The sequence below is a fragment of the Stegostoma tigrinum genome, unplaced genomic scaffold (assembly GCF_030684315.1).
Source record: "Stegostoma tigrinum isolate sSteTig4 unplaced genomic scaffold, sSteTig4.hap1 scaffold_57, whole genome shotgun sequence".
Classification (NCBI taxonomy): Eukaryota; Metazoa; Chordata; class Chondrichthyes; order Orectolobiformes; family Stegostomatidae; genus Stegostoma; species Stegostoma tigrinum.
The window spans coordinates 1,886,350-1,906,441 of NW_026728505.1; the positions used below are offsets into that span (position 1 = coordinate 1,886,350).

Consider the following 20,092-nt stretch of genomic DNA (forward strand, 5'->3'; position numbering starts at 1 on the left):
TTCGTGAGATATTTTAGAGCAATGTGAACTTTGGGCACAAAATACATGTCTATCTTCACTTGCACAGAAGGCTACCGTAGAAGAGTCAGATTCTATGTGGGAGAAGAACACGACCAAACCATCGAACAAGTTGACGAAAAGCTCCTGTCCTACCCATCACGCTTCATTGCAGAGCAGCTGACTTTTATGGATGCTGTGAGTAAACAGGAGTCTGGCGGCCAGTCATTCTGAATAAGATGTTTCAGTCAGCAGTCGGCATCTGAATCTCTCTGTATTGTTTAATGCTATTACTGCTCCACCAGTCATTATAACTGAATTCCCTTCAAAATGCAGTCTTCCAAGATGTTAAAATGTGTTGTTTGACGTGTGACTTCAGTATCTCGCTTGAAATACCTGCCAACTAAAACTTCAGCACTTGTCATTTGTTTTGAATGAACGCCATGTGAAATAAGTGACCCGAGAGAGCACTGAAAATCCTTTGTAACTTAGTGTTGAAACTTTACAAAATGAATAGTATTTCAGGGTAAAAGTTTAATTGTTTCATCATAACAGTCACTGTTTCTTCAAGAGTCCACTGATTTTGTTTGTAGTATCCAGGATGGCAATTTTGTTGTTTTCCCAGAATCTTCTGGAGTGGGATCAGCCACGGGGTATTCCAGTCTAGTCTCCAAGGTGGCTTGATGCCTACCTCTACAAAATGAGACTCTTGGTTGCTGAATCAAAATTTGAGTTATGTCAAAGTCTGGTCATAGGCTTAGGCTTGAAGTGAAAGTTTAGTGGTCTGTATGACAGCATTGGGTGTGACTCTAGAATGTAAGTAGTCCTCTAGGTCTCAAAAATCCTAAGCATATGTTCATGTTCAGAACAGGGGTGCAGCAATCTCATCTGGAAGTGACCAGTTTGTCAAAAGTAGGTTTTGGTTATGGGATAAGAGATAATGGGAACTGCAGATGCAGAAGAACCCGAGATAACAAAGTGCAGAGCTGGGTGAGCACAGTTGCTCCGAAGATGCTGCTTGGCCTGCTGTGTTCCTCCAGCTCCACACTTTGTTATCTCAGTTTGTTAAGGGGCAGCTGCTTTTCTGCACAGAGTTCCAAAGGTAACTGTCTGTTTTGACTGCAGTCTCTGTTGCATATGTGTATGTATACACCGACTGGCACTTAGAGTCTAATCATGTGACATATTGATGACAACAGCCATTTTTGGTGGGAAGCAACCTAGCTGGGTGTCTGTTGAGGAATGTAGCTGCTTTTCTTTTGTTGAACCATCGAGATCTGCAGTGAGGGTTGTGAGTCTTTGTCAAATCAGTGGTTTTACCTGGTGAATATTAAAGCGGTTTTTTTGATCCTCATTGCTAGTTTTTTTCTTTACCATGCAGAGCCAGGGGGCTGAAATGTTAAACAGCAGGAGTTTTATTATGTAGTTTACTGTCGAGGCAGCAGGGTTAGCCTAAGCTATTCCTTGCCGGAAATGATCGCTGACATCATTGTGACGTGATCAGACTGTTAAAAGTGAGAGCCCACCATGCTTGCATAAACATGCAACAGTTTCCCTCTCGATGGTTTCTGAGCACTCCTTTCTACTGCAGCCTGTCACAGCCAACTCTGGCTTTGAAAGTGACGAAACTGACAAATTTCTCCATTCTGAATGAGTTTACGGGGATCCGAAGGAGCTATTTGCCGGTTGTGTTAACTTTCACTGTCGGAGCATAATTGTTGATGGGAGTTGCTCATCTTGAAGAGGGAGACAGAAGGACACAATGTAATCTGAATGACCAGTTGACAAGCTTGGACGTTTGGCAATATTTGTGTTCAGCATGAAACCAACAGTGGTGAAGTGTTGACATTGAGGCCTGTTGAACCAACAGAGGGCCAGGCTGCCATTGTGTTCTGTCAACCTGCCTTGGTGCGAGAAGTAGACATGATGCAGGGCCGCTATACTGATGCCCAGCCTGTCTAGCCTGTGGGCCACCAGGGCTGAGCATCTGTAGCAGTGACTATTGCCAGCAGAGCCATGCATTGATGGTGTGCGTGGAGCCAACAGTCGGAGTTGGGTGGAGATAACCAGTGATTTTAAATCTAACCTACAAATAGGAAGCAGATGACTGAAAATTCGAGGGTTTTGATCTGTCTGAATAGCCAATGTGCCCTTGTGCATCAATGTGAGTATTTTCTAGCCAGTCGTTGACAATATAGCATGCAGTTTTAATGTACAATTGCAAACTAGCAGGACGAATGTACCCATGGATGGACAAATCTTGTTTGTCGTTCATTGCTTAAAACATGGCACGACTGACACCTTTAACCTTTGTTTCCTTTTTATTTTTGATCAGGATCTTTTTCGGAAACTTGTGCCCAGCCAATGTTTAGGGTCCATCTGGTCTCAACGAGGGAAGGAAGAAAAACAGCATCTGGTATCAACCGTCCAGGCCACCATGACACAGTTCAATAATGTTACAAAATGTGTCACCAGCACCATATTAAGACGCCAACAGTTGAAACCATGGCAGACGGCTAAAATCATTGAGAAATGGATTGATGTTGCCCAGGTACACTATTCTTTATTGGTTTTTAGCCTTTGTGACATGTTAAAGTCCACAGTGCATGAAACAACCATGGTGGAAGAGAGCAAGCCATTAACACTATGTGTTGATATGTCCAAGGTTTGAAAGCCTCTTGAATTGGTGAGCAGAATACTTTTCTGAATAAGAGTTGAATGCTTCATGGAAAATCCTAGCATTCATAATTTCTGTAGTGCTGGCTGCTAATAGCTCTTGCCTCAGTTTACAGTTGCATTGAAATATTAATGTATTTTTTTCTAATCAAAAATATTTATGTGGATAAAAAAGGCAAACTGATTTCAGATTTTTACTGGCCCTTCAAAAACGAAGTTAGTTATTGGGCATTACATAGTGTTATTTGCCTCCCTTCCAAGCCGTAATCAGTTTATGAAACAGTGTACATTTTATTCCCAATGTTCTGCATTCTGTATGCCTACATGACGGCACTTCAGTAACTTGCCTGGTTGTCTGTTTCCTATGTGTTTGCCAAAGGAATTTGTCTCAGCATGTTAGTCAGCAATCGGGAAAAGAGTGAGGAAGGGCTGTCAGATCTGATACCAGGTTTGTACTTGTCGCCAACATGTGGCATGCCCACTCGTACATTTGGAAAGGATCAGGATAGGAACCGAGTAATTAACTAATTAAGTAAAGGAAGTAATTGATTCTTACTGATTTTATAATCCAAAATTGCACTGGATTTTGCAACAAAATTGTACTTTCAATGTATTTTCCCGTATACACGTGACAACAAAATATTCATTCATTCGTAAGGTTTGGAATGAAAGTTCACAATAATTCTGTTGCCAGCTAATTTAGAGAAGTCTGGTTTGGGTCTTGGCAACACTGCCTGCATCAGTTTTGACTCGTTAAGAGTCTTGAGGCATTAATGGGACCTTGATGGGGATTTGAAAGTCTGTCTCCAGTTTCACAACATGGAGCAGTTCAACCGAATGTAGGCTGACTCCCAGTAGTAGACATGGATGAAGGAGTTGCTGACATATACACTGGTGTTATCAAAGGCTATTCTGAAGAGGAATCACCACCTTACTTTGATCACTTGGCTGACTTTTCTAGTTCTGATTTTGAGTTTTTACAATAGTTGACAAGGAGTGGCTTCCATGTTGAAGTGCCCTCCATTACTTCCATTTTACTGCAGCAGCTTTATTTCCCTGAAGCCGGAAGACTATGGGCTGGAGAACCTACCTGCTGGCCTTAATCAGATAAGGCTCTTATGATTATGCCAATTGACGCACCTCTAAAGAAATCCCAAATGGTGTGATCACCCTGCCCCTCCCTGGCCTTCCTCCCCAAGCAGAATTGGCTTTGAGACCTGATAACAAACACTCGCAGGCTTCCTCCTCATCTCCACCACACCCCAAAGTACACATTTGGGAGGTTTGATTTGATCCAGTTTTCTCCCTACCTCCAACAGGTTGGGGGGGTGGTGGAAACAGATGAAGGACATTCAGCTGCTAATCTAGGTAAGATTAGTTAACTCAGTATCAATAACGTAGTGATTCATAAAAGTAGACCCAATTTCCTGATTTGTCTGTTTTCCCTCGAATGAGTATCTCACGTGACTGGTCCTGCCCTCCTATTCTGTCAGATAATACAACCTATCATTCATTTATGAGCTAAATGTGATGGATATAACAAAGATGATTACCCCGCCTCCACCCCCTACCTTCGCGACTTCTACCACTCAGATGTCCATGTCTCAATCCTACTCATTTTAAGCTCTCCTTTGGTGTCAGTAATCATATCTAACCAGTCACAGGCTGGCAGCAAGGGAACTGAAGAGGTTGTCTCAGAGGGATACAAAACGAATATCAAGGTTTGAGTTGCCAAGAATCATGGAATTCTTTCCCTCAAAAAGTTTGTTTGTTAATGCTGTTATTTTCTCAGCTAACATTTTTCTGATAGAACCTTTTTAAAAAGTCTGAGGTGTTGGGTAATGGGGAGTCACTGCTTTTTCCACAGAACTCACGGCTTTTTTTCTCTGACAGGAATGTAGGATTTTGCAGAATTTCTCGTCAGTGCATGCTATTACCACTGCATTGCAATCAAATAGTGTGTTCAATTTGAAGAAGACTTGGGCAGCCGTGTCAAAGTAAGTCATTGTTCAGAAAGAGCCATGTAATTTTTATTTAATAAGTATGAGGTAGGAAATTGCAGGTTTGACCTCCAGGTTTACTTGCACAAGTGATCTTCACACGCTCGGTGCATTAACAGGATTACCAGAGGCACTACAGTGCAATCCTAACAATTGGTTAATTGGCAGAATCTTTCATCCTTTCACAAAGGAGCGAAGAGTTAATTTGTTTAATTGGAAAAAGAAAACTGTTTGGCAACTTGAAATATTTAACTATCGTGTTCCAAAACTGATCTGCTGTTGGATGTAACGTAACACAGTTTCCTGTGGATATGCTGTGATGGGGTGATATAAGCCGGAGGTTTGTGTGGGATGCTAAAATACAAAGACAACAATTATTTTAATCTCCCAAGAAAGCACTCTATAACACTTTGAAGTGCACACCTGTAGTTTATGTTCGTGTGCCTCAGACCATTTGATCATGGTTGTGTTTTTGTAGGCAGCTTGGGAATGAAATCTCTCTTGCTGCAATGAGATTCACCAAAACGACTGCACTCAAGAGCTTTTGCAGCACAATGGCAGTATCCCCATCCCTGGGTTTCAACAATCAGGGTTCAAGTTCTACCTGCCCCAGAGATTGCCAAAACATTTCTGAACAATTGGGTTAAAATAACTATACTTATTGTAAAAATGCTTCACTGCCGTTCACTCTCTGTATTACTTGCTTATTTGTCAGATTCCGTATCAGCTGTTTGTTATCTTGACTCTATTCTGTCAAGAGTAATTTGTCTCATTCTCTTGACTAGGAGCAGTAAGACAACATTTGAAGACCTTTCAAACAATGAAGAAGATAACTTTGTAGCGAGTAGAGAGCTGCTAATGGAGGTAAGGTGTTGCACTTGGCCCAGTGTGACTATATTCAGGGCATGATCAATAGTTTCTAGTAAAATATCTGCAATGAACTCAGTTGGTGACTGAATGCATACAGATTCTGTCAATCAATACTGCAACAGGAGTATATGTATTGCAGTCCAGGTGGTCTGGCTTGGCTCAAGTCTTCCAAGATTGTTTTGTCATGATTCTTATAATTGCTGATGATATTGCAGTTAACATTTTAATCGACATCTAATTTGGTTATACTGCAGTGATGCAGCCTTCATAGATTATCTTTCTCAGCGTTCATTATCTTGGAAATTTGAACTGAAGCAATGTCTATGATGCAGTAATGCAGCCTTCATAGATTATCTTTCTCAGTGTTCATTATCTTGGAAATTTGAACTGAAGCAATGTATATGATGCAGTGATGCAGCCTTCATAGATTACCTTTCTCAGTGTTCATGATCTTGGAAATTTGAACTGAAGCAATGTCTATGATGCAGTGATGCAGCCTTCATAGATTATCTTTCTCAGTGTTCATTATCTTGGAAATTTGAACTGAAGCAATGTCTAAAGTGCGATATGTGCCAATTTCTTTTTCTTTTGCTTTGTACACCTCAAGGGCCTTGTAATTAATAAAAGCCAAGGCAAAACATTAAGAGATTTAACTGGTTCTCATAAGTGTTTTTACTCAATTACCATGTCTTCCTTTTCTTGTTCTCTGCAGTCAGAACTATTTGCTGCGTAGGAATGGAGAGATATTCATATCTCTTTGTTCAGTATTTCAGACATCAACTATCTAGTTTCAACTAGCTTGGACGAAAACTGACAAGTTTCTAGCCATTCCTCCTCACTCCTTTTATCATGCTCTTTGTCCACTCATTTTGCTCCTGAATTTGACAAAATAACAGAATAATTGGTCAGATATAAATATTTTGGTGCCACTTTACCAAACTAGTTGTCCAGCTCAGAAAATAGTCAACGTTTTCTTATTCTCTAAATCATTCTTAGTTGGAATTGAAACACTTTCAAGCTGGTATTTGAAGAGGGAGAAATGCAGTAATCATGCTAGCATGTTGTCAGTTTGACAGACACTCCATTTTTCAAACTGCTCAATGTTCTAGTTGCAGTGAACTATCTTTTTACATTGCTTTCCAGATGTTTGCCCCAGAATTTCTACTGCCCTGCTGTCACACTTTGTTTATTGTGTGTTGTGATTGGTGCACTGTACAGAATTTCAACATATTTTTCTGATCTAGATTGAATCTAAAAGTAGGTTTGCTTTTATAATCAAAAATGTGTGCTCTGCATGATGATTGTTTTTGTGGTGCAAAATTCTGTAAGTATACAGGGGAAAATGTGAGTTCATGATTGGACAGTTGTATAACTTCCATAAAGCTTTCTCCCAGATTATGCAGTGAATTACAGTGCATGGTTTGCTAATCTTTCAGCATCTTACACAAATGTGCTTTGGCAGTGGTGCAGGGCACCGCAATAGTTCTTGCTGTGAGTACATTAATGTTCAAGACACAAAAGCTCCAAGTGTGAACAGCAGGTTCACAGATGACACAAGAATTGGAACGGTAGTAAGTAGCAAAATGCCTTAGTTTTGAGGCACACATTGTTCCAGCTGTGGCTCAACTAATGTTATTTACAGTTCCATCATTACCCCATTGCTGTTATATTCAGGCAAGTATCCAATATTTTACCAACTTATCCACAGGTCCTCCTGCCTTCAAGAATATGTTCATGCACACACCAAAGTCCTTTTGATCCTCTGTCATCCAGACCCAAAACATCAACTTTCCTGCTCCTCTGAAGCTGCCTGGCCTGCTGTGTTCATCCAGCTCCACACCTTATTATCTCATTGAACATATATTCTCCTGACCTATTAGACCCCCAAAATGCTTCACCTCACACTTTTCTGGATTGAATTCTATTTGCCTCTGTTCAGGCCTTCTAACCAGCCCATATGCATAACCCGAGAGACTAAGGCTTTTTGCTGTTCACAACCGTCCAATTCTTGTGTCATCTGTGAATCGGCTGTTCATACTTGGAGCTTTCGTGTCTTCAACATTAATGTACGCACAGTAAGAACTATTACTGTACCCTGTGGTATGCTGCTGGATGAAAGCATCAAGTTGCTGAAAAGCCCTTCAAAAATCACATTTACTTCCTGCCGCAAACCCAATTTTGGCTCCAATTTGCCAATTCGATGTATCTCCTAGGCTGTTAGGTTCTGAACCAACCCACCATCTGAGACCATTAAATTATTTCTTCGGGTAAGAGAGGTGTCTAATGAAAAGACCTTGAGAAGAATTGTATTCTTGAGTTTAGAAAAAAATGACGTTTAAACTTGTTGAGACAAAGTTTTGGAGATCTGGTGAGGTAAATTGTTTTTATCTTCAAGCGAAATTGCACGTTACATAGAAAATTTCCAATCTCCAAATGATGAGGTTACACAAATATTGAGTTTGGTTTCCAGTTCACAGATGAGGGATCAAACGTTGAACTTGCCTGGCCTTTATAGATCTAACGTTGCATTCCACTGTATAACTGTCTAAAATTTTGAGTCCTAAATTTTGATTCTAAATAGATTTAGTTGTATGATCAAGGGAATAAATAAGACATGGAGTAGTAATTTTGAGAAATAGGACAATGAGTTCACAATGGATTAAACAAATTCACCTCTCTTTTTCTAGGATATCGTTCAGGGAATTGTGCCGTACCTGGGAACTTTCTTAACAGAATTTTCAGCACTGGATTCGGCTTTCCCGAATTACCATTCAGTAAGTCTCTCTTACAAGATTTGGATTCCTTATTTGCTGATGAGCGCTATTATTATGGTTTCATTGCAAGCTGCTTGTAGATGAGAATCAAAGCAATAAAAAAAATGAATGAGTTTGATTAATAATCCCAATCAGAATAATTTGATGCTTTGTGCTGTGAATCAAACAATTTGTAAACAAAGGAACATGCAAATCACTTTGCAGTTAATTGAATATGGGTTTAGTTTTTCAAAAGGTTGGATAAATTGCACATCATTTTTATTCTGTACAGGTAAATTGGTTACCTGGATGTCACTGCGTATTGAGCAGTTGAACAGCTGAGAATGTCTTCAGCTTGGTACTGACCTACTTGACTGGAGCAAAGGGCTCTATGTAGTGTCCAAAATATGACCTGGTGGTATGACAGATCATTTGTGATTGGCCTTTGACGATATACTAAAATGGAACCAAGTTTACAGAGCTTGTATTTCACTTCTGATCTTTTAAATTTCATGATCTTGTTGTACTGTTTGACCTTTGTACATTTGAATTAATTTTCTTTGTCCTTGTCTATCTCTTACAGAATGGCTTGATCAACTTTGACAAGAGACAAAAAGTTAGTACTGAAAATTGCACTGTACAAAATGTTTGGAATTGTATGAAAGGGGAAAAGCATGCTTTTCAATCTTGTGCTGCTTTATTTGCTTGATGGGGGTGTAGGGGGAGTCCCCAACAGCATCCTAAATGTATATGGTCACTAATAAATCCAATAAAGAATTAAGGAGATGCTTTGTTACTCAGAGCAGCCAGAATGCAGAAGCTGCTGCTACCAGGACTCGTTGAGAGGATGAGCACAGATGTATTTGAGAGAAAGTTAGATGTCAGAAAGGACACAGCGGCATATTTAGAGTTTGAAGCAAGGTGGGAGAGGTGTATAGATCAGCATGGAGCAGTTCAGTCAAATAGCCTGCTTTTGCGCTGCTAATGTGCTACAATTTACCTTTGAACAGTCACAGCCACGCACAGGATATGCTAGGCGTTATGTGAGTGAAGATGTTGTTCAATTAATCTCAGTGTCATGGAAGCTATTTCATTATTGAAGACACTGGATAAACAATCTCTCCATATTAGTATTTTCCTTTAGATGAGAGACATCATTTCGTCATGGGATGTCAGAAATTGAGGGAGTGCACCTGTTTGGATTCTCACTGACTGGGCAGTATGTTTTACTCCATATTTCTGAATTTGGTAATACCAAATTCTCAAACATCCCTGTTGTCATGGCTACTGTTGAGGGTATCATCAAATCCCTATAGTGTGGAAACAGGCCATGCAGCCCAACAAGTTCATAGGGCCACTCTGAAGAGGGTCCCACCCAGACCCATTCCCCATGTCTAACTCACTGAAGCTAAATATCCCTGGGCACTACGGGCAATTTAGCGTGGGCAATCCACCTAACATGCACATCTTTGGACCTTGGGAGGAAACCAGAGTACCCAGAGATAACCCACTCAGATTGTATTTTCATCTTGTACTGCAACATTCAGCAGGCAACCTGAGAATATGAATTTGAGAGGAATTTGACCTTATGGCAAACAATGAATTCTTGCTTACAGAGCTGTAACTTGAGGTCCCTATGAATAGAATAGGTTCCGATCAGAAGCAGCTGATGCTGAATTTGCCAAACTGGGCCATGTGATGTAAAATCAGCTGGGTGGCAAAATAGGCATCCAACGCTATGTGACTCCAATTCACCAGCTCGGAATGTAATCTGTCAAATGGCCCGCCATTTGTCGTGGCTGATGTGGATGTAGTGAAGTGTTTCTTTTCACTGACCTGTTGAAAACTGGCTGGCACTTTACAACTTGACAGTAACATGTTGTCAGAGTTTGACTGAGAAAGGTCTGCCCCTTTTTACATGTCAAATTGTGACAAGATTCAACCAAGAAGCCACTGTGGTTGAAAGAAAATAGTCCAGTAACTTCGAGCTGCTCATGGTCCATTCAATTTCATGGTGGTGCAACCTTGAAAAATTAACTCAACATTTTCACCGTCTGTCTTGGTATCAGTTACTATAGATCAGCCACTTATTTTGTACTTGGCAGACTTCCTTTTGCTTGGATGAATGATCTTTCATAACATTTCTTGTCTTCACCCTAAATCAGCTTATGGTTCTTAAGTGAATCATTTTTTAAAATAATCCATCTTTGAAGCACTGTTTTGGGAATTAGTGTCCTGAAACCATCCTGGATAATCTGTACAGAAATTTATCCTTGAAAAGTCACATTTGTGTCATTTATTTCCAAAGCAGAAATATTTTTGTGACATGATGTACTGTGCACTTTGAATAAAGTTATCGATGCTGTTCAAAATACCACAGACTAGGATTTAGCAGGAGCAATTATAGCAGTTTAAACTTGCCTTAACAGCTCATTATTTATTTGTGTTCTTTCAGGAATATGAAATAATTTTGGGTATCAAATCCCTGCAGTTTGCTTGCTCATCTTACACCCTTCGTCCAAACGAGAATTTTCTAGACTTGTTCTTTATGCAACAATACTTAAGTGAGGATAGCGAGTACGTAACTGGTATTGTAGGAGTGTGCAGGTAAAACAGTTAAGGGTTGTGTGTGAAATCTTCTCTCGTTATAATTGCTGTTTAATGCTAGTGAGCTGCCAGATTGTTTACTGTCTTCCTTTTCCTTGGTTTCAAAGTTTTGACAATGAATTCTGACCGATGAGGATAAAGCCAGTTGCTCAATGAATCAATTCTGTTGTGTTGCATCAAAATGCGTTTCATTGGTATATAATAGTGCAGAGTATACTATCACTAAGCCAATGATTGCAGGAAAATGCAAAAAACTTGATGAGTGACCAATTTTAGCAACATGTCCAAGAGCTCCTATTGTGGGTGCACCTACAAATCCAGATGTAAATTGTACCAGTTTTGAGAAATGTTTCTTTTCCTTCCAATTTCTTTTCAAACACATAATCCTATTACTAACATAAAATTAACAATAACCCTACACAATTGGTCAGCATTTTAAAGTATCTTTCAATGGTTGCCTAAAAACATCATTCCCTCATCTCGAAATAGCCACAGTATATTTTTAATAATGCAACCAAAAATAATCTCCAACTGATAAACAAAACACTTTGCCATTCCTGGACCAGAGTTGATTAAGGAACCAGATTATAGATCACTGAAACTATTTTTTAGTTTTGACAGAGCAGGCTTTGTAATAATTACATTGTTTGAAAACAGTTTGCTTCTTCATAAATTGATGGGCAGAAGTTCTTATTTAAAATGTACCTGATGTAGCAATTTACATTCCTGCTTTGAAAATCAAAGCTCACTATTAAGCCCATCCTCAGGCTATGGATGACCATGTGCAGCAAGCACCTGGCATTATCGTCAGTTCCATCAGTGGCACAGTCAGTATTGGGCCAACTTCAAACATGGTATTTATTTATAACAGTAATTACAAAATGTTACCGAAATTCACTTTGCATGGATCATAAGTTATATTTAAAGTTCTTTTGGACCTCTCGGATAGTTTGGTTGATTTTCGGACGGTTTGTCTGAAAATATCAGCAACAGAAAGTCTGGTCAAGAGATATACTCCTCATTTTACTACCTCCGAGATGTGGCATGTGGTGTTTTAGTCACCTGAAGTGACTGATTCATGACTACCTTTCATTGCTTGACATTGTCTGTACATTCACATGACAGTGTGGATGAGGCCCAGAGAAACTCCTGTATAACTTTACAACCTATTGTATCACCTTCGGCACTGGAAGTTTGATTCTCATGTTTTCCAGTTAACTTTTTTCAAGCCCAGTCCTTGTTAATTTTTTCTGTACCTGCTGTAGAAGTTCGAGCATTTTGTTCAATTCCACGTGTTCTGCAAAAAGACTGAGGGGGTTATCGTCTTGGTAAAAAATTAAGCAAAGGAACCGCAGATGCTGGGAATCAAAAACACAAAGAGAAATTGCTGAAAACATTCAGCAGGTCTGGCAGCATCTGTGGAAAGAAAGCAGAGTTATCCTTCGGGTCTGGTGACATTTCTTCAGAACTCTTATTGTCTTGATCTGCTGTTCATAAAGCAGAAAAGATCGATGTGCCTACAGTGAGAACTTTTGTCGCTCATTACTCAAAGTAATGTTCAGTGTTCTCCTGCCTGAAAACACGTGCCTTTTGCAAACAAAATTATCATTCTGCAATTTCAAATCTATGTAAATGATTGATTTTGCCATAAATAATAAGAATATTGAACAAAAGCATCTGATTCTTTTTAAATGAATCTTGTCTGAAAATGTTTATTTGCCACCCTGCAGCTCCTCTGAACTCGAGAAACCGCCAAAGCCCAAAAAGAGTGTGTTTAAACGCCTCAGCTGGTAAGTATCCCATGTTAAGCACCGCAAATATCTCATTATTTCCTTTATTATTGGGATGAATGGACAGAAAGGTAATTACATCTGTTCCTTGACAAATAGAGACATTTGATGTGTGGTCATTATTGCTTCATTGGAGTGAGATTTTTAGTAACTGTTTGAGTAATTTGAGATGATGCAAGGAGTGGTGCTGTTATTCTCACCTTGTGCATGTGTCTCGTGTAGACTGATTGATAGAGATTCTTTGCTATGACCATGAGTGTAGAATGTGGACCTGTGATGAGCTTGGTATTGCCTAGCGATTCTCATTTGTCCAGAGAAGTTTCTGCACCATGGCTAAATTTCACCGGAATAAATTTGTTTATGAGAGACAAGTAAGCAAAAAAAGTGTTACAGTGAATTAAATTTGCATATTTGTGGGCCTGTATAATGAAAACTAGCAATGTTTAACAATTTTGAGTGAAAAATCAGATTTGTGTTCTACTTTGTGGGTCAGCAGGCAGCAGAAATATCTTCTGTTGAAAAATTATCAGACATGCTTCTCACATTTGAAGCTCCACCTCAAAATTACTGTCTCAATGGAGTCAAGTTCGGTCAAGGAGAAGCACACGAGATCTAGGCGTTCTTGTACATCAGTCAATGAAAGCAAGCGTGCAGGTACAGCAGGTAGTGAAGAAAGCTAATAGCATGCTGGCCTTCATAACAAGAGGAATTGAGTATAGGAGCAAAGAGGTCCTTCTGCAGCTGTACAGGGTCCTGGTGAGACTGCATCTGGAGTATTGTGTGCAGTTTTGGTCTCCCAATTTGAGGAAGGACATCCTTGCTATTGAGGGAGTGCAGCGTAGGTTCTCAAGGTCAATTCCCAGAATGGCGGGACTATCATATGTTGAAAGATTGGAGCGACTGGACTTGGAGACTTGAGTTTAGAAGGATGAGAGGGGATCTGATTGAGACGTATAAGATTATTAAGGGATTGGACACTGTGGAGGCAGGAAGCATGTTTCCGCTGATGGGTGAGTCCAGGACCAGACGACACAGTTTAAAAATGAGGGGAAGGCCATTTAGAACAGAGTTGAGGAAAAATGTCTTCACCCAGAGAGTGGTGGATATATGGAATGCTCTTCCCCAGAAGGCAGTGGAGGCCAACTCTCTGGATGCTTTCAAGAAAGAGATAAACAGAGCTCTTAAAGATAGTGGAATCAAGGGTTATGGGGATAAGGCAGGAACAGGATACTGATTGTGGATGATCAGCCATGATCATAATGAATGGTGGTGCTGGCTCGAAGGGCCGAATGGCCTACTCCAGCACCTATTGTCTATTGTCTATAAAACTCAAATCTCTTTCCATGTAGGTGACATGAAAGTATGTGTTTGTGTTGTTGTGCATACATGTGTAAAGACTCCAAAGTTATTGTTTTTGATAATTTTCCTGAGTTGGGGATATTATTTTATATTTCTGTTCAATAGGTAAGGACTGACCGGAACTCAGCAAAGTCAGATTTTCCACCACCTACCCGTGTAGAGTTTCAGAGAAGCAAAACCATGCCTTGTTGCTGTGTTGTGCCTTGCAGTGATCTGGACTGTGACATGTGACTATTGTTATATAGAAACCAAGAAAGAGAAGGGAAACACTTATTCACTTCCTAGGATATCTTCTCTTTACATGAGTGTGGATGTTACATGGATGTGATTTAGGCTTCCGTGGCTTAATTGTGATTCTCGAAGTGCAGGCAATCAACGTTGCAGCATTAGTGTGCAATCTCACATTTCAGCAGCCATCTGCTCTTGCTCCCTGCACTATTTAATGCCTAATATACCAACAATCGGGATTTTCAGTGTAGGAATTTTTTTGTCATTGCATCTGCTGTACTTCTTTTGGGAGTTTTGGAAAATTTTCGATGTTAATTATGCAATATAAATGCAAATTGCTGAATAGAAATCCTAACGTTTGCAGTACCAATATACTGAAGGCCAAATTCAGAGTTCACTGTCCTACCTTACAAAGTGTTGTATACAGTTTTCTATCAATTATCAATGGTGTTACTTTGTTTTACGTTTTATTTTTAATAAACTGCAGCTTTCAGGATGAAATTACATACACATTAGCATGTGGCCAGGTTGGGGGAAATTTTCCACCCTGTGGGTATTCAAATCCACATTTTGCCTTTCATGAGATTGAAGTTGATAGCAGGTTGAACAAACACTGCAAAAAGCCCAGATTCTTGTGCCATTGGAATATGCAAACATTGTAACCTATTCATATACTCCCTAACTATTAGACAATGTAACGGTGTTCAATACTAGTAATGCGAGCTCTTGGTATGAGTGTGCCACTATTAATTTCTCACAGGTCAAATGTGGCGCGCATCAAACTCCTGGTACTCTCATCATCAATATACCTTCATTCTAGTTTAATTTTTTTAAACAGTTTCTCTAGAATGCAATGACATTTTCATGTTTGTTGTGTCCCCTTTCCCTTGTGCAGCCTGTTTTCAAAGAGAGGTGTTAAAATACACAACACTCAAACTAAAAGCTCTGAGCAGCGAGCATCCCTTCAGAATGAGGATTCAGACGACAGCATTACCGCAGCCAGCATTTTATCAGATTCCAGCCACTTGGAAATGGAAGAGCCGAGCACTTCGCAAAAAGCGCCGGAAAAGGTGAGACAGTGAGGCACTCATCACGTAAAATATGTTGTTCTTGGAGACTCTGGTTTGTCTAATAATGTCCAGACAGTTTTTTTCTTCTTTCTTTCCTTCCTTTCTTCTGCCTTCCTGCCGTCTTATTATCCTGACTACACTTTGGCAGTCAAGAGGATACAAGGGTACTCAGTGATACCGTCCCAGCCACTGGAGCTGGATGGCTGCCTAGCCAATCTCCTTCGCCTTTCTTTTAAGAGCTATTAGCCGAATAGCCATTTTGATGTTTCAGCCAGACTGAAATCCTTAAAGTGAATGCCGTTCCACCAAGCATCTTCATACCTGGCTGCTGCCAGCAATTTTCCGTCCCAAGTCCCACTTGCCAAAGTTGGGTTACTTGCTTTCAGAACGAAGGCAAGACAGCTGTGCAATTCCCAGCCAAATTCAACCTTTGTGCTGGTTACTGAAGCATTTGATTCCAGAAAAGGTGTTATTCGCTCACGAAGTGAGAGCTGATTTTATTTGTTTTTTTTGAGTTGTGCTGTTGGCTTTGTTTTGCTTAGATATTTTATATGATTTTATACTAATAGCCAAAATATTTCATCTTTAATTTTTCACAGCATGTTTAATTTCTACACAGTAAATTTTAGTGCATGGGGTACATCTGTCGCAGCTTGAAGCGCACTGCCCACAAAAACAGTATTTAGAGTATGTTGGATAGGTCTTGATCCAGCAATTGCAACAAAGTAATGCAGCTCTCTGCATGGAGTCCTCGTGACTGCACGTTTTCTTTTTCTTCAATATTTGGGCTTTGAGCTGTTGATTAGTGCGTTCTGTGCTGAAGACCATTGTATCTTGGGAGATTATCAAAGTTGTGTTATGGTTATTGTTTACAGAATATGTCTAGGACTTGTCCCAGGGATATTTTCATAATGTATTCCCCTAAGAATTGGGCTAAGTATTATTAGGTCACATTTAGGTGTTTTGGAGTGGTATTTCTTTGTTTCAAAATACCCTCTTCCTTTTTATGGATTCTCCTGTTTAGTGTTGTGACTCCCTGTATGTTAATCATAAACTGAGAGCTGCAGTGACTTGGATGATTTCATTCTGGTTTCTTTAGTTCTCTGCTGTATGTGGTTTGCTGCTGCTGTCTGTCTTTCTTTCTGCCAGTGGTGCTGTGCCGCACACATTCTGACCTGCACAATGCACTGGTTGGCCCATTCGCAGTCACCTGCAATTCATAAATGTGTTTTAACTTCAAACAGTATAGTTGTATTCAAGATTTCTGTGCGTAGCAGGGTGAAGTGGGCAAATAAATATTTATGTAAGCATGTTCACATACTGAGTGCAAACTGAAACCCCAAAGGTTTATCTGACAAACTTAGAATTGAAGCACCAGTTTACATGGTCAAGTGAAATGACCACAATGTTATTATGCTGAAGGAAACTAATTAGTAATTTATGGGCATGCTAAGTACTGAATTGTTGATGTTGACTGAACAGCTAGTAAACACAAGCGGGAGTATAATTCCTCAGAAGTGATCTTTACTGGTAGAGGAAAGAACTGCAAGTTAAATATTTCACAAGACAGCAACGACCAAGAATTCATGTACAACATAATGTTCTTGCAATTAAGCTGTCCTGAGCAGAATGCCTTCACCTTTATGGGCAGCAGGACAGCATATTTTGTGTAATAATAAATATAACTGGAAAGGGGGAAGTATCTAATATGCAACAATTGACAAACGTTTTCTTAAACAAAATAATTATTCCACAGCCATTAAGATCCGTGGATACTGCCTCCTCTGGAGGTTTATCCAACAGTGGTGCATCAGCAAAATCAAATTATGACAAAGCCAAGTCTCGTAGGCGTGCAGGTTTGGGCAGCTGCTGGTGTGCAACACGTCGGAGGGACAACCGCCAGAATGAGAAAAGCTGCCTCATCCGAGTCAGATTAGAGGAGGACAGAGCACAAGAATTCAAAACTATTTTGGTAAGTCCCTGGACTGGTTGCTCTCGTCATGCTCGGTCCAAATAATTGCCATTGCTCCCTGCCAGTATCGCAAGAGGAATTTTTATCCCAATTATTTGTTGCGATGCAGTCATATTCAGTGTGTATTTTCCACATTGCTGAAGCCTTTTTTGCTCTATGAGAGTGCTTTGACCATCATTTTGATCCTGTTTTGTAATGCAGTAGCAATGTTTAGGTTTTAGGCCTGAACACATTTTCCTTGCATTTCTCCTTTAAGTGTACATGGCAAGGTGCAGCGCTCTGTTGCCCCATTTTGGGGACTGGCTGATAACTATTGAAGAGGAAATATCACAAATTAACACGCACCATTAACTGTACAATAAATCAGCAAGGAGGTACCAGATCTTCAGTTAGCTGACCACAGGCACTTTGGTCCATCTGTAAGCCAATCGAGTAATACTAACAGAGATATTGAATATTTCTTTCCTGGCTTTGGCTCATGTGAAATTTAAAAGGCTGGTGCATGGAAGAAAGCACATCAAAAATGGGTTGGAGAAGAACATAGAACATTACAGCACAGTACAGGCACTTCGGCCTTCGATGTTGTGCCGACCTGTCATACCAATCTGAAGCCAATCTAACCTACACTATTCCATGTACGTCCATATGCTTGTCCAATGACGACTTAAATGTACCTAAAGTTGGTGAATCTACTACCGTTGCAGGCAAAGCGTTCCAATAGCAAGAGTGCAATCCAAAACAGAATAATTGCCTATTGGCTAGTTCAGGGAAGTCGAAGGAATATTGGCCAAATTAGAAGGCACATAGGTTGTTTTGTTTGATCATGCATTTTCCTTGACAGGATCAGTCGTACTCTGATTGTGCCTCCACAGAGGTCAGTGTGATGTGTGGAAATTGCTTCTAGTGTTTAAATATTGTTAACAAACAGCGCCTCTTTACTCTGGTGAAGAGAACATTTGTTAGCTTGTCAGTGAGTTGGAGATGGGGCAGAACCAGCCTAAGATCTGAGGCAGAATTTGGATAAGCAAATGGCAAACAGCTTGTTTAGATTGAACATCTATGAAACACAGAAAACAAAATTCTCAACCAAAATGACGAAAATGTCTCCTGATGAATGTGCAACAAATTGTTGCCAACTAATACAGTCATGAGAGGCCAACTAGAAAATCGTGGAATGTTATCACAAAGCAAAACAAAAACTTGAGTTATTGTGTCTGTGTTAAATCTCAGTGAGAAGTAGCCTAATTCGCCACCCATCTCCCCCACCACAACCACCATTGCCCTTTTTAGCCCTGCCCTGCAAATTTTGCTCCATGCAATTATTCAGTTGTCTTTAGAAAGTTATTTAATCTGCTTTAACCACCTATTCGTACATTGCGGTTTGGAAAAAGCAGGATTCTTTTTTGTTTTTGCTTTTTCTCCCCACCAATGACCTTAGATTTTGACCTTGGTACATAGTGTCAGAAGGACCAGTAAACAGTTTCCCTCATTTACTTTAGTTAGCCTGAGCAAATGACTGTTCTTCATGATTCTATGTTCTAATCCTTACCCAATTTTGAGTCTATACCGCCACTGCCCATTTCATTCCACAGGCTTCAATTTTGCTTGCACACTTGTGTGGCACTTCTTCGAACATAATTTAGAAAATCCAATTTATCACCAATGAATCACTAAAATTAGTGATTAATCATTTAAAGTCTGAGCATACAGAGTGGAAAAGGTATTGGTTATTCAAAAAAGATCACTTTTGGGGATGTTAGTTAATGTAAAATAACAAGGTGTCGAGCTGGATGAACAGAGCAGGCCAAGCAGCATCAGAGGAGCAGGAAGGCTGACGTTTCGGGCCTAGACCCTTCCTTAGAAAGATAATGTAGTTCATCTAATCTCTAGTTGTGTAATATTTGACTCTACCACTTATAGAATTGTCGAGACGTACCGAACAAAATATCCCCCCAAACCTTTCCTATTTATGTACTTATTCAAATGTCTTTTAAACATTGTAATTGTGTCTACATCTGCCACTTGCTCAGGAATTTAATTCCACTACATTTTTTGGATTTTTCAGATTTGCTATCCATTAATATATTTAATATGATCTTTGCTTTTGACTGGGTGGCAAAAGTAGTTTTTTTAGCCATGAACGAGAGCAAAATTAAAGTAGAATTAAGTGTGAGTTTACTCAACCAGAAAACATTGCAGTTCTCCAGAAGAAACAGAAAATTTACTGGTGCATTTCATCTTCCAGGTCATTGCTCAAACTTGAGCTGAGAAAAGCATTCTCCAAATATAACAGAGAATTAAACAAAAGCAGACAATTGCCCAAAAAACTGGTCTTCTCAATATCCTGCCTATCAAATATTATTCCTGTACAGTCACATTATGATTAAATATTTGCACTGTCTTCAAATCACAAATTGCTAACTGTTTCAAACTGTTAAAGCAATTTTATGAATAATTTATATGAATAAGCATAACATTAGGAAATGTCAGACTTCACAAACAACATTGAGCCATTTGCTGTAATGACAATAAATGTTAAAAGCAGGCAAATTGTATGGGGGTAACAAAGTGGGAAGCTGGATGAACACAGCAGGCCAAGCAGCAGAGCATCTCAGGAGCACACAGTCTGGCCTTTCAGGCCTAGACCCTTTTCTGATGAAGGGTCTAGGCCTGAAACATCAGCTTTTGTGCTCCAAAGATGCTTCTTGACCTGCTGTGTTCATCCAGCTCCACACTTTGTTATCTTGGATTCTCCAGCATCTGCAGTTCC

The 20,092-nt window shown here is 39.8% G+C and overlaps 1 protein-coding gene across 2 annotated transcripts in view; it reads left to right on the plus strand.

Moving 5' to 3' along the window:
- Nucleotides 1-15,230, plus strand: part of LOC132208889 (ral guanine nucleotide dissociation stimulator-like 1) — a 37,841-nt gene extending 22,611 nt beyond the window's left edge. For both annotated transcript variants that reach the window (XM_059644196.1, XM_059644197.1), the window contains 8 exons: nt 68-195; nt 2,333-2,548; nt 4,567-4,670; nt 5,459-5,537; nt 8,231-8,317; nt 8,880-8,912; nt 12,634-12,693; nt 15,176-15,230. In XM_059644196.1, the coding sequence (XP_059500179.1) occupies nt 68-195; nt 2,333-2,548; nt 4,567-4,670; nt 5,459-5,537; nt 8,231-8,317; nt 8,880-8,912; nt 12,634-12,642 (656 nt within the window). In that variant the 3' untranslated portion in view covers nt 12,643-12,693; nt 15,176-15,230. The remainder of the gene's footprint in view (nt 1-67; nt 196-2,332; nt 2,549-4,566; nt 4,671-5,458; nt 5,538-8,230; nt 8,318-8,879; nt 8,913-12,633; nt 12,694-15,175) is intronic.
- The last annotated feature ends 4,862 nt before the right edge of the window (nt 15,231-20,092 follow it).